This window comes from Glycine soja, chromosome 17 (assembly GCF_004193775.1).
Source record: "Glycine soja cultivar W05 chromosome 17, ASM419377v2, whole genome shotgun sequence".
Taxonomy (NCBI): domain Eukaryota; kingdom Viridiplantae; phylum Streptophyta; class Magnoliopsida; order Fabales; family Fabaceae; genus Glycine; species Glycine soja.
This window is the reverse complement of record NC_041018.1, coordinates 365,394-388,479: the sequence shown is the minus strand read 5'-3', so window position 1 is coordinate 388,479 and position 23,086 is coordinate 365,394. Positions and strand designations below refer to the sequence as shown.

General features: G+C 34.2%; 2 protein-coding genes and 1 pseudogene across 5 annotated transcripts; 2 read left to right on the top strand and 1 right to left on the bottom strand.

Moving 5' to 3' along the window:
- The first annotated feature begins 5,987 nt into the window (after positions 1-5,987).
- On the top strand, positions 5,988-9,756 carry LOC114394081 (uncharacterized WD repeat-containing protein C2A9.03-like). Of its 3 annotated transcripts, none has more exons than XM_028355648.1 (11): positions 5,996-6,135; positions 6,429-6,454; positions 6,662-6,809; positions 6,904-7,071; positions 7,149-7,235; positions 7,451-7,585; positions 7,675-7,785; positions 8,176-8,267; positions 8,401-8,506; positions 8,923-9,009; positions 9,098-9,756. In XM_028355648.1, exons 3-11 carry the CDS (start codon positions 6,666-6,668, stop codon positions 9,506-9,508), a joined length of 1,341 nt encoding a protein of 446 aa, XP_028211449.1. In that variant the 5' UTR covers positions 5,996-6,135; positions 6,429-6,454; positions 6,662-6,665; the 3' UTR covers positions 9,509-9,756. The 3 variants fall into 3 exon arrangements, with proteins under 3 accessions (XP_028211447.1, XP_028211449.1, XP_028211448.1); XM_028355647.1 differs by having other exon boundaries at positions 6,429-6,458; XM_028355646.1 differs by lacking the exon at positions 6,429-6,454 and having other exon boundaries at positions 5,988-6,135.
- Positions 9,757-10,710: 954 nt separating this feature from the next.
- LOC114393447 lies at positions 10,711-14,269 on the bottom strand (annotated as a pseudogene).
- Positions 14,270-15,092: 823 nt separating this feature from the next.
- Positions 15,093-18,372, top strand: LOC114391836 (transmembrane protein 64-like). 2 transcript variants are annotated; one of them, XM_028352820.1, is made up of 5 exons: positions 15,093-15,274; positions 16,205-16,474; positions 17,126-17,362; positions 17,473-17,690; positions 17,925-18,372. In XM_028352820.1, the coding sequence occupies exons 2-5, from the start codon at positions 16,220-16,222 to the stop codon at positions 18,175-18,177; spliced, it is 963 nt and encodes a 320-aa protein (XP_028208621.1). In that variant the 5' UTR covers positions 15,093-15,274; positions 16,205-16,219; the 3' UTR covers positions 18,178-18,372. The 2 variants fall into 2 exon arrangements, with proteins under 2 accessions (XP_028208621.1, XP_028208622.1); XM_028352821.1 differs by lacking the exon at positions 15,093-15,274 and adding an exon at positions 15,303-15,432.
- The last annotated feature ends 4,714 nt before the right edge of the window (positions 18,373-23,086 follow it).

Here is a 23,086-nt window from a genome sequence, read left to right as displayed (position 1 = left end):
CAACTTTGAGATAACCTAGTATGATCTTAGATTTAAGAGTTTGATTTATGTATTTTCAAAATAAAGTTTTTTCTGTTTACTAAATATAAATTATTTAAATATAATTTTTGAAGTAATTATCAAAATAGTTAATATATTTGGAGTAATCTAAAAATCTATAATTAAGAATAAATTGAAAAATATTTACACTCCAAATATATCCTAATTAAACTTATTTTTTATTGCGTACATAGTAACATGACAGGAAATGAAAAAAAATACTAAAAATATAATATTTATTGTATTAAAAGTATATATTATGAGATATGTGAAGGGTATGAGAACCAGATTTAAAAAGCATAAATATTTTGAAATGTTATTAATCTTTTGGTTTTTTTTTTTTACTGGAATCTTGTGGTTGTTTAATTTGAGACAATAACAAATTATTTTCTACACTACATAATTCGTTTAAATATGAAGCAACCTTAATGAAATGAATTTATAAATTAAAAATGTTATAAATTTATTAAACAATAATTATATTTCTATTTACTGAAAAATAATTATATTTTTATTTAAAAATAAATAATTTATTTATCATTGAGAATATTGTAACAAAACAACATATTTATCTACAATAAATATTTTGTAAGAAGACAATGACAAATTCTCGATAAGAAAATCCAGAAATCATAGCAATTTACATATTTGTTGCAAGGAAATACTTTCTTTAGAAAAATTATTGTGAAAAATGATTTTGAATTTGAGAGCTTGGTAAGAAGAGGAAAAAAAACACAAGACAACTAGATATTAGTTAGACCATTTTTCATTATGGTGATACAATATGTCATGTCTCTTTCTCTTTATTTTCTTTGTTTTTCCTATTTTGTAAGGAAAAAAAGTATTTTGTTTTTCTTTCTCATTATTAGCATTATTTGTTTATAAATGGTATTTTAATTTTTAAAATCTTTAATTTAATAATTTAAAGAAATTAAAGACAATAAAAACAAAAAAATAAAATGCAATATGTAAAAAAAAGACAAAATTAAGTATGTATTTTTGTCTTAAGGCGTCATAATGCTACTATCTTCGTTTTTAACGTCACATCAACATAAATATTGTATAGTGTGTTAGTCACCATGTTAATATGTATCTAAAACTTGTGATTATAACAATACTCTTTTTAAAGAAAGAGTGTCACATTACTTCTAACATTTTTTTTGAAGTAGGATTATTTTATTTGATTCAGAACAAAAGAAGAGATGATTTAGAATATGATAAAATTGATGAAAGCGAAAGCATGAAACATAGAAGCCTTGGGAAGTGAATTTGCCGCCTTACATCTAACGAAGCTCCACATTTTTCAAGAAAAACATCGATTTAAGATGAGCCGCTAGTGCTTGAACTGATATTATATTGTTCACTAAGAACATCTCCAGTTTCTTCTGGAGCAAACCGACGTGACATACAAAATTTCTTCAAGGCAAGATCCGTTCCTTCACCACGCCATTAAAAAATATTACTTTACACAGACAAGTACAATTAACGAACAACCCAAAAAAGAGGGGGAAAACTGAAATTGAAGAAAGAGAAGAACAACACAGCCTTGCCGTCAAAACCCCCATTTGTGCAAACCTCGGAACATTGGCAATCTCATGCAAGCACCTCTTCTTAGCGGGATTCAGTGCCGTAAACGAGTTTTCTTCCTCATTAGAACTTGAAGTCCCGTGAAAATTCCCACTGTTGCCGGTGGATTCCAAAGGACAGAAATAGAAGGGTTGCAGGGGATTTGGTTGAAACAGAGGAGTTGTGGGGGAACGAGAGGGTTAGCTGCTATCAGTGTTCTCCAGAAGGGAGCTGCTGTGAATGAAATCCAGAGAGGAGTTGTTGCTCTCTCACAAAGAGGAATTGAGAGGAGGAGAGTGAGAGAGAAAACGTGAGGGTGAGGGCCTAAATTGAAAAGTTTTTTTTTTTAGAAGCATTTAAAAAATCTAACGTTGCCCATCAAAAGACTGAAAGATAGCAATTTGACAGAAATTTCTACAGGTAGTCATCAAAAGAATCCCCACAAATATTTTTTTTCTTAATTCTCATGTTCATCGAAAAAAAAATGAATAATTTAGAATTTAATAGAAAAATAAGTAAAATCTAATAAAAAAAAACTATTTCCATCAAAGATTGAACTCGGATAACACATAAATGATTTAATCTTAACTTTAGTATATTAATCACCGTTGCCCATCAAATATGATAATCCATTATGAGTAAAAAAATAATTGTTTACCATTATGTGAAAATCAATATAAATATGGATTCAATTCATATCATTTTACACACAATTTCTTAACTTCTACTTTTATTTCTTGTTCTTTTTAAGATCCTCGATAGATTTTATTATTTATGAAATGGATCCTAATCTTTGATAATATTACAATCTTTTGCAAAATCAATCATCCCTTACCGATGACAATTCTCAAATTTTCCAACATTATATGTATCCACCATTTTCAATCAATCTCAACAAGTGGTATAGGCCTCTTTCATCCAATGAGAAACTACCACTTAAAGTTATCAAATTCCATCATGTTTTATGTATTCACCACCTCGAACCAACCTCAACATGTGTTATAGGCCTCTGTCATCCAATGTGGAGCCTCTAATAATGAATCCGAATCACCAATCAGCCTAGAAAGAATTCAACTAACTAAAGGAGGAGAAAATTTGAGTAAAAAAAATTTGTAAACTATTATCGATGCAAGAGGACATAATTCTCATTCGATCATGGCTCAATGTGTCAAAGGATACAATCATAGGAGTTGTCTAGTCATTAACCAAATATTGGGCAAGAATCAAAGAGGCATGTAACAATGATGACAAGCACATCCAGTTTTTGGAGAGGAAAGATACATCATTAAAATCTCGATGGAATCAAATCCACCCTACAGTTCAGAAGTTTATAGGTTGTTACAAACAAGCGCTTAATCAAAAGATAAGTGGGAGTTTAGAGAAAGACATTATGGATTTTGCAAGTAAGATTTACAAGCAGGATATAGGTAAAAAAATTTGAAGTTGAGCATGCTTGATTGTTGTTGAAAGATGAACCAGAATGACATGCATAATTTATGGATAACTCTTCAAGAAGAAGCAAGGTTTTTATGCTTCAGATGCATACTCGTCATCTTCTAACCCAAAGACGCCCATTAAAGTTGATGAATATCACACAACAACATTAATATCCCGCCCAATAGGACAAAAGGCAACAAAAAGGAAGAGCAAAGAAAAATGAGCTACAAGCACTAGTCCTGATGTTGATTTGTCTGGCTTAAAAAATGCAATGAAAGAGAAAAACACCAAATACGATAAAGTTATTGAGTTAAAAGTGGCACGAGAAGGCGTATGGAGTATGAAGTCTTCATGAAGGATAGCTTAGCATGTCAGAGAAGCAACTCCAATACCATGAAAAGTATCGTGGCTATCTTAGGCAAAAATGAGGATTTTAAATGAATAGGCCAATGTGGATTTGTTATTATTTAATTTTAGTTGTCTAGGCCAATGTTGTTTTTGTTAGTTAATTTTAGTTTTAGGTCATTGTTGTATTTTTATTTTAAATTTAGTTGTTATGTATTATCTATCCTCGACCTTGGTCTCACTATGGAACTAGTTGTTATGAAAGATGCTATATAATTTTGCTATCTCTTCTCATTCTCGCATCTTATCATAAAATTACAAAATCTTCTTATCTGATTTCCAACACTTAAGTTAGTCATACAATGGATCCAAATATGAATTTTGATAGACTTTGGGATCAAATCATAGATGAGGAACTTGAAGACAACATCAATGAAGAAGTCATAAGGTTGATACTTTAAAGGCAACAACAAGTTGACAATACTACTTAGCGCAGACAAAGAAGAAAAATGATGAATCGAAATCGTGAGGACATAATCGATTGTTTAATGAATATTTCTCACCACGTCCTATATACACAGAGACTCAATTTTGAAGAAAGTTTTGCATGCAAAGACATATGTTTCTTCAAGTTGTAGAGGCCCTTAGTAATCAAGACGAGTATTTCCAAATGAGGGTAGATGCAACGCGTAGAAAAGACATATCATAATTGCAGAAGTGCACTATCGCTCTTCATATATTGGCTTATGGCTTAACCATTGATAGTGTGAATGAGTATATTCGGATTGTTGAAACCACTATTATGGAATGCTTACAGAATTTTGTATAAGGCATTTGTGCAATATTTGGGAATGAGTACCTAAGGAGGTCAAATAATGAAGAAGAAGTCATAAGGTTACAACAAGTTGACAATACTACTTAGCGCAAACAAAGAAGAAAAACGGTGAATCAAAATCGTGAGGAAGGACATGATCGATTGTTCAATGAATATTTCTCACCAGATCCTATATACATAAAGACTCAATTCCGAAGAAGGTTTCGCATGCAAAGACATGTGTTTCTTCGAGTTATAGAGGCCCTCGATAATCAAGACGAGTATTTCCAAATGAGGGTAAATGTAACGCATAGAAAAGGCATATCATCGTTGCATAAGTGCACTGTCGCTCTTCATATATTGGCTTATGGTTCAACCACTGATAGTGTGGATAAGTATATTCAGATTGTTGAAACCACTATTATGGAATGCTTACAGAATTTTGTATAAGGCATTTGTGCAATATTTGGGAATGAGTACCTGAGGAGGTCAAATAATGAAGACACTAAAAGACTATTACAAATGGGAGCAACACGTGATTTTCTAGGTATATTATGTTCCATCGATTGTATGCACTAAGAATGGAAAAATTGTCCAATTGCGTGGAAATGTAAATTTTGTCGAGGTGATCATGACAACCCAACAATGATTGTTGAAGTCGTTGCATCACAATATTCGTGGGTTTGACATGCATTTTTTGACATTGTGGGTTCAAATAATGACATCATTGTGTTAAATGCATCTAATGTGTTTAATGAAGTTTTGTCAAGGCACGTGCTTGTAGTGCAATAGGCCGTGGATAGAACCCAATATGATATGGGGTATTATCTAGCTTATCATATTTATTGAGACTTTGGTATATTTGTAAAGACCATGTTGATGCTACAAGGAGAAAAAAAATTATTTACACAACAACAAAAATCAACAAAAAGGGATGTAAAACGTGCACTTAAAGTATTCCAATTTCAATTTGTAATTATACGCGATTCATCACATTTATGGGATGTTATATGATTCTCATAAAACTAAAAAAATTCCCTACCAAACATATAAAATTATATATATATATATATATATATATATATATATATATATATATATATATATAGAATATAACATTTAATTTTACTGTTCAATTCATATATTACATTTATAGAAACAATATTTTTTTTAAACCAATATTTGAAAATCTAATAGATACTACTATAATAGATGAATGGTGATCGATACAATACACCCCACTAAAAATGTTAGTTAAGTTTCTCCATTCTTAATTTTGATAGAAATACTGATGTTTATTACAGAAATCATGATCCTCATCAAACATTAAAAAAGTCTAAACTTTCTTTAAATAATGTTTCATTTTATTATAGAAGCAACAAATCCCAATATTTAAAAAGAAAATCTAAATGAAATAAATATATTTTTTCTTTGGTAAGAGGGTCAGTTTCATTGAGTTAAAAATTAATTTTATTTATGATATGTGATTATTATTAATATAAAAGTTTTTTACGCACCATAAAAATTAAATATACATTTTTTCAATAAATAAATTAATCATCCAATATAAACATAATGAGATCATTTTGAGTTAAACAAATGCATTATAAAGTGGTTTAAGTTTACACTATATGCCATTAAATTATAAAAACAATAGTAACTCCAATCCTATATAAAATTATTCCTTAATAAATATTAGTTATCTTGAAATACTTATTTTTTTTTTTTGAGTATGAAAAAAAACTTAAACATCTGGGGATTAAGAAGTAAAAATGGAGAGAAAAAAGGGACAGGAAAAGGTGCAGTGGCAGTTTGTTTGGGAGGTAGTGACAGTCCTATATATGCGAGGAAAGTGCTTCCTTCAATTGTAGATGTAGACGCAGACGCCCCAGATCAGATCCTCTCTCTTCAATTCAACTTTAAGCCAAGCCAAGGTCCTTCCTTAATCCTTTCTTTCTTCTCAGATTCAATTCAACACAGTCTCTCTTCATTCCTTCATTTCTTTTCATTAATTCTTCCATCTTCAACTCTCTCTCTCTCTGTCGCCCGCGTCTCCGCTTCGGTTTCTCTCTTGCTGCCCCTTTAGTTTATTATTACGATTACTATTTTTCGATTAACTTTTTTTTTATTTTGGGACTCTGGGATGTGAATTCATCGCTTTGTTCGTGATTAACTGCCTGCCTGAAATGATGGGAATTGCCCAAATTGATGCATTATTTCTCTTCAGATTTTCCATTTCTCGATAACTCCATTGTCGGTTAGCTTCATACTAATATATATGTTTTTCTAATCTTTAAGTATCCTATTTTTAGGGTTAGGTATTATTTTTTTTCTTTTTCTTTCTAGACCGAATTGAAATTGAAACTTCAGTTCTGCTTCTTCTGCAGTTTCAAGGTTGTTTGTTTATTTTCTCACGAGGTGAAATTGATTGATGTGTTTGTTCCTCTTTTTATGGAGCAGCAACATGGCTCAACAACAGGAGGACGAAATGGAGTATGTTGCTGATGATAATGAAATGGCGGAAGTAGAAGATGACATGTATTTCCGTGGTAGAGTGTTTGGTGATTCAGAGTCCGAATCAGATGACGATGATGAATATGACTCCATGGTTCGTTCGTTTGTTTCTCCTCATAAGCAAACCGTCCATGCTCTATTATATTCTTAACTCTTAAGGATGTTAATTATGCATTTATGTTGGGCAGGAAAATCGGATGACAGATACCTCTGCTGCAGAAGCCAGGAAAGGAAAGGATATCCAAGGTATTCCTTGGGATAGACTTAGCATTAGTCGTGAGAAGTATAGACAAACTAGACTAGAGCAGTACAAGAACTATGAAAATATACCGCAATCAGGCGAACAGTCAGAAAAGGTATAATGTCTGTAGCTTTTGAGTAATGATTTTTGGGAGGATTTTATTTTCTCATCTTCTCTATCTCTTGTCTACAGGAATGCACACCAACACATAGAGGAGGAAAGTATTATGATTTCTGGCAAAACACTCGATCTGTGAAATCAACAATACTTCATTTCCAAGTATGTTAGTATAGTATTTAATTACATTGAATCATTTCAGATGATGTGATAAGTTTTGTTTAGCCGCTCTGTGTTATCTTGTCGTTGGTGGAAACCCGAATGCTTGCATATAATAGAATTAAATTATCCTACTATTACCTTCTAAAAATTCAGAGTGTGCCATGATCAATGAGTTAACTAAAATTAATGTTATACCTCTAATCTGTCATTTGCAGTTGAGGAACTTGGTTTGGGCAACATCAAAGCATGATGCATATCTTGTTTCGAGTTACTCAATTATACACTGGTCGTCTTTAAATTCCAAGAGATCAGAAATCCTGAATGTATCAGGGCATGTAGCTCCATGTGAGGTAATAATTTTTGCAATGCTTTGTTATAAAAAATGATCACTTAGAAGTTAGAAAAGACATCTAAGCTTTTAAATGCCTGTTGGTAATAGAAACATCCTGGAAGCCTTTTGGAAGGATTTACTCAGACACAGATTAGTACACTGGCTGTGCGGGATAAGTTGTTGATTGCTGGGGGGTTTCAAGGAGAACTTATTTGCAAGGTACTTCAATTATTATGGGGGTTGTACTTTTTATTTTTATTCCCTATAATGATTAGTATTTTTTACTTTGTTATTGTTTATTGGATGTGCTATTGCTGCCCACCATGATACTTAGTCACTGCCATTTATTGTGCTCAATATTTTATTTCTGCTTTGGATGCTCAAATTAGATTGTGTATTATTTTGTATTCATTATATATGTTAGATGTTTTACATTGTTTTTAAATGGTATAGAGATTATTTTTCCTTTATATGGATATGAATAATGGAATAATTATTGATTAGCCAAACTGAATAATATGAATTCATTCTCAATTATGTCAACTTGGTTTATCCAATCGATATAATTTGTAATTCTTGTCTGATTAAATGACACATCTTGTCTTGCAGTACGTAGATCGACCTGGTGTTAGCTTTTGTTCTAGAACTACTTATGATGACAATGCAATAACAAATGCTGTTGAGATTTATGATCATCCAAGGTCTTGCTTCTTTGCTCTCCTATTTTTCTGTTATTTTCTCTATTTATTTAGGATCTTTAGCAATTCATATGGTGTTAGCAACTACTGCTTACACATCTCAAGGTGGCATACTAACAATTAATTGATATTCCAGTGGAGCTGTTCATTTCATGGCTTCAAATAATGACTGTGGAGTTAGAGACTTTGACATGGAAAGATTTCAGCTTTCCAAGCATTTCTCCTTCTCCTGGCCCGTAAATGTGAGTAATATTTATATTTATAATTTTTTTATTTGCTGTAAATTTTTTGATTTTGTAAAAATCCCTGTGGGATTTGTTTTTTATTATTTAAAGTAGTGTAATTTGGCTATCAATCTGCCTTGAATCAGTTTATTAATTATTAATGATGGGTGAAGCCACCAAAATGGACTTTAACTTGATAACCTTTTTTTGCACTACAATTAAGGAACTTCAAAGAAAATAGTAGAATAATGATGGGGAAATTATTAAAGTTTAAAAAAGGAGAGAGAATTGTGAGTATGTCTAAATAATTATATTTTTTCTCTCTACATGCTCATTGCCATGCACACTGCTAGTGTTGGAAAATATGATATTAATGTCTTATAATAATACATAGAAGAAATGATGATTTGAATTGGTTTCCTTTCTGTCCACAGCATACTTCATTGAGCCCGGATGGGAAACTGGTTGTGATTGTTGGAGACAACCCAGAAGGGATACTAGTGGATTCTCAAACTGGAAAGGTGGTGTTCTCTTTTGGTTTGTGTTACAAATTCCGTATGCATTGTGTCTGGGTAAATTATGAATAATTTAAATTTTGGTTCTTTGTAGACTGTCAAGCCTTTATGTGGACACTTGGATTACTCATTTGCGTCTGCATGGCATCCTGATGGCCGCATTTTTGCTACTGGGAACCAAGACAAAACATGCCGTGTTTGGGATGTTAGGAACTTGTCAAAGTCTGTCACTGTGCTTAAGGGCAACCTTGGAGCTATACGTTCTATACGGTTTACATCTGATGGTCGGTTCATGGCAATGGCCGAGCCAGCTGACTTTGTGCATGTATATGATGCACAGAGTGGGTTTGAGAAGGAGCAGGAGATCGATTTTTTTGGGGAGATCTCTGGTGTATCTTTTAGCCCTGACACAGAATCACTTTTTGTTGGTGTCTGGGATCGCACCTATGGAAGCCTTCTTCAGTACAATCGACGGAGAAACTATATGTATCTTGACTGCATGTAAATTGTAACTGCATTCCTTGTGTTTGTAAAGTGCCTACAGTTTATGTTCTTCTGTCTAGGAATTTGAGAATTGTGGCACCACCTGACTGAGAAGAAAAATGACCGGTGGCATGCTTCATTATACAATGTAGGATGATATGGTCGTTACATAAACTTCGTTGTGTTAAATAACTTTGATTGCCAATCTCTGGAACCTTTTTTTTATTATTATATTTTGCTAATGATGGAAGAATATGTGCTAAATTTGTACGACGGTGACTGCTACGTACATAGTTTTACTGGTCAATCTTTTGGTGTCATTTGCGGTACACTTTTCCACAGATCCATGTAGATGTGTAAGTGTGTTATCCATGATTCAAAGAAGCTGATTAAACATTGCCATGGATGAGTTGCTTTTAAGTTGATTAAGCTGGCTATATGGATAAGGTGAACAATATGATTACACAATCCGGTTATCCATGGTTCAAAGAAGCTTTAATGTTGAATAAGTAAAAATGTTGGTCGAACGGATAAGGTGACAACAAAATGGTCAATTCTCAATCCAGGGAGCATTGTCAAGTTAATTTTATTGCTAACCTTAGAAATATATTTCAGTGGCTTGCAATATGTACTGCTTTTGCAACCTCATTTCAGATGTTGATGGACTACGGATTTCTGGCCCCTTTTGATCAACTACCAGCGTAGGAGTACTTTCTTTAGTGTTGGTTTATTACATGCTTTGTTTCATGTTTAACCAACATAGAGTCGATATGAAAGCGTCATTCCAGTAGGTGTTCTCAAGTTAAAAGTTAAATATTGACGGTTCTAGGTATCAACACAAGTTTGCTGCCTCTGGTTAAGAGATTCCAGTGGTACTTTCGTTAGAGGTTTACGTTGAATATTCACAAAAAAAAGAGGCTTACATTGAACACCATAAATAAATAGTGTATAAAAGGTAGCATGAACTTTTTTGGGTACAATTCTACTGTGTTTTCATTGTTGAAAACCTTTTCAAAGTCGGATGAATGTATTGCATAGTTGAAACATTTTGGTATTTCTCTTTATCATCCTCGATGGTTGTACACGCATATTCTTTTGATCTTTTTAACAATCCCAAAGAACAAATAACGCGAATATTTTATATGAAGATCATGTGTTCGGTAATATGTATGTGGTAAATGGTAAGTACATGCCTAATCTTGGACTAGCGATATTTAATTAGAGTCAGTAAACACGTATGGTTAGATCAAGTTTATAAACCTCCAGCTCCAGCTTCGTAACAGAACCATAGTCATCAACTTGCATATGTCTGTCTTTCAACCTAACTCTGCCTACTTGACGTAAGATTCTGAATCCTGTGAGTTGGAAACATGGAATGATCCATCCTTGTATTATGGCAATTAATTCCTCTAAGTTGTCTATAAATTGCATCATTTAAGGTGCGTACAAAAAGGAACCTTCAAGTAGTATTATTGAGTATGTTGTTCCAAAAATATCATGACGAATAGTGGTCATGGTCATCCAATCCCACGTTCTTGAAAGTCAGAGGCACAGCTGCTAAGAACAAGTTGGGGAAATATGAAGTCAACAAAATTCATTCATAAACATCAACCAAGTATAGTACATCGACATCATAGATGAAAAATAGTGTTAGAAACGCAGCTGATAAATATCACATGAAAATTTTGCAATCATATAAAGGAGGAAATTATGACTTACTAAGAAGCATACGTGATTAGATACTTTATGGATTAAATACTACAGTGTAAGTTCAACAGCCTCGAGACAAGATTTTAGAGGTTAAAAAATATTTTTAGTTTTCAAATGCCCAAGATACGGTCATGAAAAACAAGATAATAAACAAGGGAAGAAATGCATCCGAGAAATCTCTGATTCGAAAATCAGGTAGTTCATATTTTAGAATGTAAGACGACGACTTAGTTTGTTGAACAAGTGGGACACATGATGAAACAGTGGAGTGGACTATAATTTAAAAAGTAAATCAAGTCGGATATAATCTATATACCAATTCTTAAGAATTTGACGGACAATATTGATTAGAAATTAATGCCAAATTAAATTTACCTTCATCTTCCTCGTCTCCATTTTGACTAGTTAAGAATGGGGTGGGGTAGTTTTTATCTAATGCTGTAAAAGATGCAGCACTACAATAGAAAAGCAAAGTTAATTAAAAGTAGAATTATATCATTAAGTAAACATAGGTTTAGAATATCTTCAGTTTCAGAGCACAGACGATACCTCCTTTGGAATTCTTGAAGCTTCATCTTGATTTTGTTCCCTGATGACGGCTCTTGATCATCAGGAGATAAATAACCATTGTTTCCCTCAAAATTCTTGTGGATGAAACCAAAAGAGAGAATAGAAAGAAACATGTAAAGTAGATTCATTATAATGGTCCTATCGTTTGCCAGGATAAGATGCACAGTCCCAATTCAAATGTTTAATTTAGAAATTAACATAGAATTCCACAACAAAGTTTATAAATAATGAGGTTTTTTGAACTTAAAATTGAATTAAGGGCTTTACATATGTCCTATCTAACACTTAATGCTTGGTTGGGTATGCGGAACTTCTGTTCTGTTCGGTCCTGGGTCATGGTCAGCCAGTACTTAGCTTTAGACTATTTGATTCCTTTTCCCTAATGGAATTGCTCATAACTTGAATTTTAGATGCAATTTAAAAATATAATCACAACTCACAGGTCAATTTGCATGCTTCTGCTTCTTTTAGCGACAAATATAGCCTAGTTATTCTCTCTTTTTCTCTCTCACACACAGACGATTTAAATAATTGTTTTTTATTAACTTTCTGAGGGAGCATAAATTAAAAAAAAAATATATATATATATTTTCCAAAAAAGAATTCATCCCAAACATGTGTAAAAGTCAGCTATGAGCTACTCTGCTATATTTCACAACGAAAAAGCTCTGCAATTGTGTGGAAACAATAATGAGCCATTTAGAAAAACTTACCGAAGCCGAGGGACTCTCGATAGGACTGTCACTACCTATATATACAACTTCTAAAGCTTCCAGCATGGTGCCTGTTAAATTTTATTGTTCAGTAACTAGCCAGGTATAGTGAATGTGGAAAAGGTGGGGAAAATAATTGGTTGTTCCTAGTAACTTCAAGGAGAAAATAAATGTGGACAATCCTAGTTAATAGTTTTTTAGAAGTGCAAGCATGTACCTGAGAAATAAAATAATTTGCACCATGCCAGCATAAAGAAAGTTATAGAAATTCTACAATAAAGTCGTGAATAAATGGTCCAAGGAGTTTTCTTACGAGAAGTATGGGAAAAGAACAAAAAGACAGCTCTCCAAGTTCTGAAGACTAAATTGAAAATATTTCCGATCAGTAATTTCCAGATTGTCAATATCCGATCCTGCACACTTAAATAGGTTTTGATAGTTAAGGTTTCAATTCACTATATTTTGACTTTTAAATCTCTAGAGTAAAGAGTTATTATGTTTATATCTATCTGTATATATATATAATATGACAACCATTAATTTAAAAGGATATTAAAGCAGATATAAATCCAACTCCAACTCCTGCAGATCCGTAAAAAACAATGGCAAATTAGGAACATTGAAAATATAACAATTTATAATTAAATTCCCTCTTCTAATCTCTTCTGCTAGAAGAGTTGTTATATTACAGGGTAAAAGCAACGTAAAGCCATTAGGTAATTCAACTATAATTAAACCTATCTTTAAAGCCAATAATACTGGTAATTAAACTAAAAAAAAAAAAACACTGCATAAAGAGAACATTAGGTAAGATTTATAAAGCCAACCAGAAGACATTGACCCAACAAAAGTCTCCAAAAATCTAACAACCACCATGAAGAAATTTTGTCCAGATGGATGACTTTTAACTACTGACGTCGTCCTGCAATGCAAGTATTTGAGTCAGAATGTACTTTAATACTTGAAAGATATTTGGGTTAATTTTCATATACCTGTACAAAGAAATAGCCATCTGCCAGTAGTGAACAGCAGAGGTTTGAGAGAGAGAAATGATCAGCCAGCAGTTACGTACCATCCATATTTATAACACAAATGATGCACTTCACCAGGATTTTTTTTTTTTTTTGGGTAGCAATGGAAACTTACTGCATCATTCAAAACAGATTCTCCAAAAACCAAGGCATATATATAGATTGACATCTGTGCCAAGCTCCTGCAGTAAGGCAGGGAAAAGTACACATGAGGAACAAATTGAATTGGATGTAAGGATTATTGTATGATATAAAAATACCGAAAAGCACAATGAATTAGAAATAGAAAGACAAGCTAGTTGGATATGCAGCATGCAGTAATGGTAAAATAGAAATAGAAAAAGAAGAATTAAAGAAGTACGTAAAAGACATAACCTGAAATATGGAGAAAACAGTAACAGGATCAGTGGCGGATATAAGTGCACCAAACATTAGACACTCGACAAAAGGCAGTCTGTACATGAGGTACATCAACCCACCAAGATAACTGCAGGCGGCAGAGAAACTCATGTAATAAATGATATGAAAAGGGCAAAGGGATGATGATAAGAAAAACTTACAAGGAAATGAAGGCATTAATTAATTAATGGTGACGAAAAGTAAAGAATAAGGAGAATGTGATGAGTTGAGGAGGCAAAAGGAAGAGGAAGAAGAACTCCTCGTAAAAATTGAACCACGTACGCCCTGCATGTAATGTAGGAGAGCCAGTGTACCAACCAGTAAGCCAATGAAAAGAGAAGCGCTTCTTCCCAACATCATTATCCCCACTCGGAAATCATATTTCTTAAAAACCAATCAATTTTGTTTAATTCACTGTTAGAATCTTTATAACTTTCTTACGAATTAAAGAATTAAATATATATTTCTCAGTTATTTTAATTATTTATTATTTATATAATTTAATAAAAAATAACATAATATTTTTACTTGTAATAAAAAAATTTAAAAACTCACAAAAATAAGATTTTCATCTTTTTTATGAAATTTTTTTTGTGACCAATTGATTAAAAAACATTGTCCAAGAATATTTTTTTAAAAAAAGTAATATCAAATGTGAAAAATTAAGATTTTAACCTAGAATTCTCAAGAAATTAAAGTGATTATCTAGATATTGAACGTGTGATCACGTGATATAAGATTTTATTTTTTTTAAACATACTCTCGGTTCTTTTGTAGGAGATTTCAATTAGTATTATCATAAATTTTGGTTTTTTAGATCAATTATAAAACTAATCCTTAGTGATACGATTAAAATTTATTTATTTCTCTCTAAAAATATATATTATACAAGAATCAAAACTCAAATTCTTTTTCGTAAATTCAGTATATATGATCAATTGAATTATAATATATTATATAAGATAAGATATCTAAATACATATTATCGTTACTTTTTTTAGAGGATTATTATTACTTGGTAGTAATAGAAATTATTTTTAAGAGTGCAAAAAAATATGAAAAGATTAAAATTAAATTAATATATTGTAAAGAATAAAACCAAAAAGAGAAAAAGAAATGGGAAGTAAGGAGACAAGATTTGTGGTTGTTTGGTTGGCGAAGGAAACATTGGTAAAAGCAAAGGTAAGGAGGGGAGAGGTTTCACTTTCTTAGTTGAAGTTAGTTGGTTAATGATGAGTGTGTTGGCGTGAATGGGACGTTTCCGTCATTTTCAGAATCGCACCCAACCCAACCCCGTTTTTTCTCTTCACTCACTTGTGTTGTGTTGCATTCGTTAATTACCAGAGCTCAACTCCTTCCCCCAAGGTTCGTTTCTTTGTCTCTCTTACTTTCATCAATTCACCAATTTTAACTCTTCTATATATCCTTCCCCTACCTATTTCCCCCTTTTTCTTTACCATACAAGCCTACTCAATAAGAAGCTAGGTTCCATCTAAGTGCTGCAAATTTGAGATTATTTTTAGGTTGTGTTTATATTTTGTCGTCTCTGTCTTCACTTGAGATACTTCCACTGCAGAAATGCATTTTTCTTTTTCTTTTTTTAATTTTGCTTAGGAAATTATGTAGATTTGCAATTTTGAAAAGTTTCAAACATCGTGTTTTGGAATCACTTAGCAAGGAAGTTTAATTTCTTATAGCATCAAATATTGAGGGTGTTTCATCATAGACATGGTGGTACCTGCTATCTTAGATTGAAATACAACATAAACCTAGCAACATTGCTTTCTGCATTTACTTTTTGCTCATCAACCATAAACTTATATTATGCTCCAAGAAAATTTATTCCACCCATAAGATTAATGTTATTTTGCACATATAATAACTCCTGTATGTAGCCCAATTACTACATTTTCTTTCTGTTTGGCTCGCATTATCTTCAAACAGAGAACACCCTACTGAATTTCTGAATCTTTCAATATTTTTTAGTAACAGTTATCCTTAATTCTGCACATGCATATAATTAGAAGACATGTTCGACATCTTCTTTGGTATCCTTGTATTTCTTTTTGGGTTAGTTTATTGTGTCGGCTCTATTGTCATATAATGGGAATGTTACTTGCCTGCAATGAGAGACTATGGAATTCCTGGTGTCACTCTTTTTGATAAATTATTATTTGCTGACTGTTTTTGCAGAATTTAATTATGTAATGTAAATTCAGATATGCACTTTGAATTTTTAATCATACAGTCTCAGCTTGATGCTTATGTTCTGTTTTTGTTCTGCTACTATTATAGCTTTCTGGCATCTCAATGATGACACAAGAATCATCAGAGGTGTTGGGAAAACATGCAAGCTCAGGTTCTCATGTGAGGGGGAGTAGTGAATATATTAGACTGGTCATATCCGATGAACAAAGGGTGGTTGAAGCTGAAACCTTGCTGACTCGAGCAGAATCAAGAATCAAGTCTTTCTGGTGGTGGATGAAATCCTTTTTATGGTGTGTTGTCTTTGTGATACTTGTTTTTATTCTTGTCAAATGGGGAGTGCCACTTTTTTTTGTAAAGGTATTTCCTCTTACTTTACAACTATTCTGGTACTACTGTTGCATGTTCTGTTCAGTAACAAACTGGTATTGTAGTTATTTGGCGGACATGCATTTGTCGATATTGTGGCAATCCTGTGCCACCTTCAGTTTTCTAATATTTTTAAAATGATATATGAAATTTGGTATTTCACTTGGCATCGAATATGAAGTCCTCAGTTATTGCTGCTAGTTCCATGCTCTCCCCCCCCCCCCCCCCCCCCCACTTTATGTAAATTATTCTGCACCAGCATATAGTTTACCATGGCTAGTTCAAATGTGATAAAAAAAAACATCTAGATGAAGACTTAATGTGTGATCCATACGATATCATCCACTTTGCTGTGACTTCATTTAGACAATGAAAAATACTGGGGTTTTAAAATTATAGACACCATTTAGCAAAAATACCATCCATGCTATATTTCTGCATTGAATTTCATACATGCTTTATAGTAATAAACTTGAAGGGCTTGTGGAATTCCATAAATAATGATATTTTTGCTACTTCTATAAACAAGCTTAGAGACTATATTCTAGATCTTGTCGAATGACATGCATTCCATATGATGCTTAGAACATTTGATTAAATTCATATTTTGAAACTTTTATCTTTGTAATTTTGGTATTGCAGGTTCTTTACCCAATCATGGAATGGGAAGCTACTGCCTTTGGCCGTCCAGTTCTTGCTTTAGTACTTGTTGCCTCTCTGGCTTTATTCCCAGTGTTCTTAATACCTTCTGGCCCCTCCATGTGGCTGGCTGGGATGATTTTTGGTTATGGCCTTGGCTTCTTTATAATAATGGTTGGAACAACCATTGGGATGGTCCTGCCTTACTTAATTGGGCTACTGTTCCGTGACCGCATTCATGTAAGTCATTTTATTTCTTATATGATCAACACTCTTCTCAAATTTTGTGTTGTATTTGTTCTGAGTAGGTTTTGACTTTTGTTTGTGATTGTTGTTTCTATATTCTCCAGCAATGGTTAAAGAGATGGCCCCAAAATGCTGCAATGATTAGGCTTGCTGGGGAGGGGAACTGGTCTCGTCAATTTCAAGTGGTTGCACTGTTCAGGGTTTCTCCTTTTCCCTATACTATATTCAATTATGCCGTGGTAGTCACAAATATGAGGTTTTGGCCCTACTTATGTGGATCAGTAGCTGGAATGGTACCAGAAGCTTTCATCTATATCTACAGGTTAGTTTGTCTTTCTATTTATGGTCCTTCATGGCTTAATGAGTTCCCTACCGTACCCGAGTTTTTTTTAGCACCACATGTATGAAAATGAGAATTGAGAAGTTGAGAACCAAATATGACTTTTGATGGATATAGTCATATAGATGTGGCTCAGCTTCGAACTTGTTTTCTTTTTAATTCTTTTAAATAAACTAACATCTTTTCTTTTGTTTTTTCTTTTTTTCCTTCTCTCAGTGGTCGGTTAATAAAGACATTGGCAGACGCACAGTATGGGAAGCACCACTTGACTACTGTGGAAATCGTATACAACATTATTTCTTTCATTATTGCAATAGTTACCACTATTGCCTTCACTGTCTATGCCAAAAGGACTCTAAATCAACTCAAAATGGCAGAGTTGAATGATGAAGTTACCTTTGTTTCTGTAGAGATGGAGAAGCTTCCCCTTGAAAGGCCTAAACAGCTTAGTTTGTCAAAATTTTCGTGACAATGTATACTCGTGTATTTACAAGTTGATTTAGGATTACAGTAATAATACTCCCTCCCCCCCCTTTTTTTTCCCTTTCGGTTTTCATATGATGATCCTTGTAACTAGGATGTCGGAGTGGGATAGAAAAACCAAAGGCCAATAACAGTTACACTTTTTTTCTCCATCAAACTTTTCCATTATGCTCCCCATAAATCATTGCAGTAATTTGGATTGTGATATAATAATAATATTTTGGGAGGTTAAAGGATAAAATAAGGAATTAAAAAAAAACTAAAGTAAAAATCCTAGTTCAACTTTGATGATTGGATTTAACTCTTGCAAAGTGAGTAGAGTGCATTTAGAAGATAAAGTGCAACTATATATATAATAAGTAATAAGTAATCAATAGTAAATGATTAGTTCTATGAGAATTAATTACTTAATGCAATTATTGTGAAATCATATTTAATTGATTCTAATAAAATATGAAAAGGCCTGTAATGATGAGTATGAAGTGTTGAAGGCCGTATTGAATTGTATTGTGCAATACGTTTTGTACAGGTTCTCAAATTTGGACCAAGTATTATGCAGATGTAAATTTGTGACCTCTCTTGAATTAACTCTTGTGTTGTTCAGTTTCGGTGCTTACACGACAGTCTCAATCCCCGTTTGTAACCCTGGCTGGTTGGTATTGACACTCCTGCTCTGGCACTGCTAGTAGGAGCTTGGACAGCAGAGAAGATGCTGATACCCCCTTCCATCATTTTTCTCTGGTTCATCAAGTGTTCGTGGTAACGCCTATTCATCAATTGTGTTTCGGTTTAGCTTCGATATGTCTCTCCTTTACAGTTGTTATTTGGTAGTATAATAGATGTACCTGTATGGACATTATAGGTGCCCTGGCCCAAGCAGCAGATTGATTTATCTGCCGCATGTTTGTAACTATATCTATTAGCCATTGTTTCAACTGTTTTATATTGTTGTTATCTCTCATTCTCTTGTTATAACAACTTTATCTTTAAGTAGTTCAGTTTCCCTTAAGAGTGATTACACGGGATGATCATCTACAGGTTGCCAATGGTAATAATCTTCCCATCACTCATATTGGTTCCCCCACCATTCCCACTTTCTTCTCTCATTTAAAACTATCTAATACTTTATGTGTTCCCACTGTTATGCAGAACTTAATTTATGTCTCTCAACTGTGTCAAACTAATAATGTGTACAAGCTCTCCCCACGATCACCCACCCCCCACACCTCACTTGCTACAACAGCCAACTCCATTCAACTTTGGCATCACTGCCTCTCAAATTCTTCATCATGCACTCAAGACCAACAACATCTCCTTTACTGGCACCTTCAGTAAATGTCATAATTGTCTTTTGAATAAAAGCCCCAAACTACCCTTTTCTAGGTCTAATATCTCTAGTAGCTACCCCTTAGAAATTGTGTAGTCTGATGTTTGGGGCCCTGCTCCTTTTAATTCAATTGATGGTTTTCGTTACTATGTCATTTTTATTGATCACTTCTCCAAATATGTCTGGTTTTATCCTATGAAACTTAAATCTGATGTCTCACTATTTTTTCCAATATTTAAAAATCTGGTGGAAAAGCAATTCACCACAAAAATCAAAACCTGTTATTCTGATAATGACGGTGAATTTATAAAACTTCGTTCCTTTTTTGAACAGCATAGCCTTTCCCATCTAACTAACCCTCCTCGTACACCTGAACATAATGGTCTCTCCGAACTTAAACACCCGACACCTAACTGAAATTGCCCGTTGTCACCTCAATCATGCTTTTCCCTTCCTCCTAACTTTTGGCCATATGCTTTTCAAACTGCAGCATATCTCATTAATCGATTACCTACCACCAGCCTAGACATGACCACCCCTTACCATGTTCTGTTTGACAAACCACCCAATTACACAAAGTTTAAAACATTTGGCTGCCTGTGTTTTCCCAGGCTTAAACCCTATACAAACAACAAACTAGAGATCTAAACCATGCCTTTTCCTTGGCTACAACCCCACTCAGCGCTTGCATCTGTTACAATTTAAAAATAACAAAACCCTATGATTCCCAACATGTTCAGTTTTTGGAAGCTATTTTTCCTTTCTCATCCTCTCCTAAAAATCCTCCGACACCCTCATCAATCTCAAATTCTGAACAGTTACCACCTGTGCCTCATATACCCTTAACCAATATTATCCCTCATGCCAATATCCAATCTTCCCCACTACGTCGCCGATCACCCAATTCCACCACACCTACATCTCCCCCTCCCGTCTCTCCTCCCAACATAACCAGAACAGACCAACACACACCACCACAACCTACACCTTCTGAAGCCCCCTTACCCGTGTACACATCTTCTCTCCTCAGTCCTCTGCAGTGGCTACTCCTCCGGCATCTCCAACTACCATCAAACCAACTCACCCAATGATCACTCGAGCAAAAGCGGGTATCTCCAAACCCAAGTAGCTGTTCTGAGTAACTAAATATCTCATTCCACACTCCGTGGAACCAACGTGTGTGTCTAAGGCTCTCCAACATGTTGAATGGAAACAAGCCATGTCTGATGAGTTTACAACTTTAATTGAAAATGGTACGTGGTCTCTTGTCCCTCCTCAACCTTATTTCAACATCATTGGTCACAAGTGGGTGTTCTGATTGAAACGAAATCCGGATGGTTCCATTGCTCGTTACAAAGCAAGGCTAGTTGCTAAAGGTTTTCATCAATGTCGGGGCATTGATTTTAAGGAAACCTTTAGTCCTGTCATTAAGCCTCAGACCATTAAACTTGTGCTCTGCATTGCCATCTCAAATCACTGGACTCTTAGCCAAATGGATGTTAACAATGCCTTATTACATGGAACACTGACTGAGGAGGTCTACATATCTCAACCTACCGGCTTTGTTCATCCTAACTTTCCACATGTTTGTAAAATGCATAAAGCCCTGTACGGTCTCAAACAGGCTCCGCGCACATGGTACAATGAGCTTAAATCATTTTTGGTAGCCTATGGATTCTTCAACTCCAGGTTTGAGCCGTTTCTTTTCATCTACAAGCAAGGTTTTGTTACTGCATATTTTTTGGTGTACGTGGATGATCTTCTGGTAATAATTCCCATTTTCTTATCACCTTTAAAAGTTCCCTGGCTAAGCAATTCTCCCTCAAATACCTGGGGACCCCAAGTCACTTCCTTGGTGTTGAGCTATTACCGTCACAATCTGGTATATTCATGACACAACATCGTTATATACGTGAACTACTGCAGAAAGCTTCTATGATTGATGCCAAGCCTGTTTGCACACCTCTGTCCACTTCGTGCTCTCTTAGCTCAGTTGGAGATGACTCCACCTGTGATGTCACCTCTTATCGCAGCATCACAGGCTCACTTCATTACTTATCCATCACTCGCCCGAATGTAGCCGTTGTTGTCAATAAACTCACAATTTATGAAGACTCCTATTGCCACCCACATGCAGGCTCTCAAGCGAGTACTTCGCTATCTCAAGTCTACAATATCACATGACCTCCAACTAGTTCCTGCCAAAAGTCTCACACTCAATGCCTTTTGTGATGCTGATTGGGGTGGAGACACAATTGATAGAAAATCCATTGGTGCGTACATAGTTTATCTTGGTCCTAATGCTATATCATGGTCCTGCAAGAAACAGCCCACAGTTGCTCACTCTTCCTCCGAGGCTAAATGTCGCACCATAGGTTCCACTGCTACTGAACTTCTTTGGTTACAACAGGTTCTGCAAGAACTTGGCATTACCATTCAGCAACCATCAACTATTTTCTCGGACAACATTGGTGCGATGTGTTTATGCGCTAATCCTGTTTTTCACTCACGGATGAGGCATCTTGCTATTGACTATCACTTTGTTCGAGACCTTGTTGTCAAGAATCAGCTCAAAGTTTCCCATGTACCCTCCAGTCACCAATTTGCAGACCTGCTCACCAAACCTCTCTCTGCCACTCAACACAACTTTCTCGCATCCAATATTGGAGCCGTAGAATCCTCCTCCATCTTGAGAGGGCATATAGGTGTACTGGTCCAAGCAGCAGATTGATTTATCAACAGCATGATTGTAGCTATATCTGTTAGCTATTGTTACAACTGTTTTATATTGTTGTTATCTCTCCTCTTGTTATAACTTTATCTTTAAGTAGTTCAGATCCTATTTTGTAACTACTGGTTATTTGATTCTGTTATCCCCAGAGCTGTATATATACAGTCCTGATGTATCACTCAATTTATCAATAAAAGCATATACATTCAGCTCTTTCTTTAGACATGATATTGGCGAACATGTTTCAGATAATGGTTTCCTTCCACAACATTCGCATGAAAAGGAAAGGTGTTCCCCCATTTAATGATGTCCTAGACATGGGTCACTCCCTAGCAGCTTCGTGCTTGGCTCTAGATTCAATGATACTCCACTTCTCCAGGGTCCGTCATGGCAAAAATTATCAAGAAAAATACTTCATAAGTAGATTATTTCAAAAAGAAATATTAAATTAAAAAACATTTTATTGATTCTTTCTGGTGACTGAATGCAGGAAAGAATTTTTAGCGGCTGTTGAAGTTCAAACTCTAAAATCAGCACAGCATTCAGCAATGGTATTTGGATATGATGGATCAGTGGTAACTGATTGTGGTTGTTTGATTTGAATAGTCAAGTGTATGCAGCAGGTCAAGAAGAGTTGCTCTCAACTCAAAAACAATCTCATACACACTCACTAATTTCGTTGGAAACGAAACAAATGTTTATACCTACTTCTGCAAAAAACCCATGACTAACTAGATGACCATTTTAAGAAACCACAACATTTAGAACAACCTAATGACCATTTTGCAAATTTTTTTTAAAAAAAGAACTCCCCAAACTTGCCAAGCAAAAAGAAAG

Excerpts from the sequence above, each read along its gene's own strand:
- LOC114394081 (XM_028355646.1), top strand. The coding sequence starts at position 6,666 with ATGGCTCAACAACAGGAGGACGAAATGGAGTATGTTGCTGATGATAAT. Across the intron at positions 7,072-7,148 it reads CAGGCGAACAGTCAGAAAAG|GAATGCACACCAACACATAG; the intron begins GTATAATGTCTG and ends TCTTGTCTACAG. Across the intron at positions 7,786-8,175 it reads AAGGAGAACTTATTTGCAAG|TACGTAGATCGACCTGGTGT; the intron begins GTACTTCAATTA and ends CTTGTCTTGCAG.
- LOC114391836 (XM_028352820.1), top strand. The coding sequence starts at position 16,220 with ATGATGACACAAGAATCATCAGAGGTGTTGGGAAAACATGCAAGCTCA. Across the intron at positions 16,475-17,125 it reads TGCCACTTTTTTTTGTAAAG|GTTCTTTACCCAATCATGGA; the intron begins GTATTTCCTCTT and ends TTGGTATTGCAG. Across the intron at positions 17,691-17,924 it reads GCTTTCATCTATATCTACAG|TGGTCGGTTAATAAAGACAT; the intron begins GTTAGTTTGTCT and ends TCCTTCTCTCAG.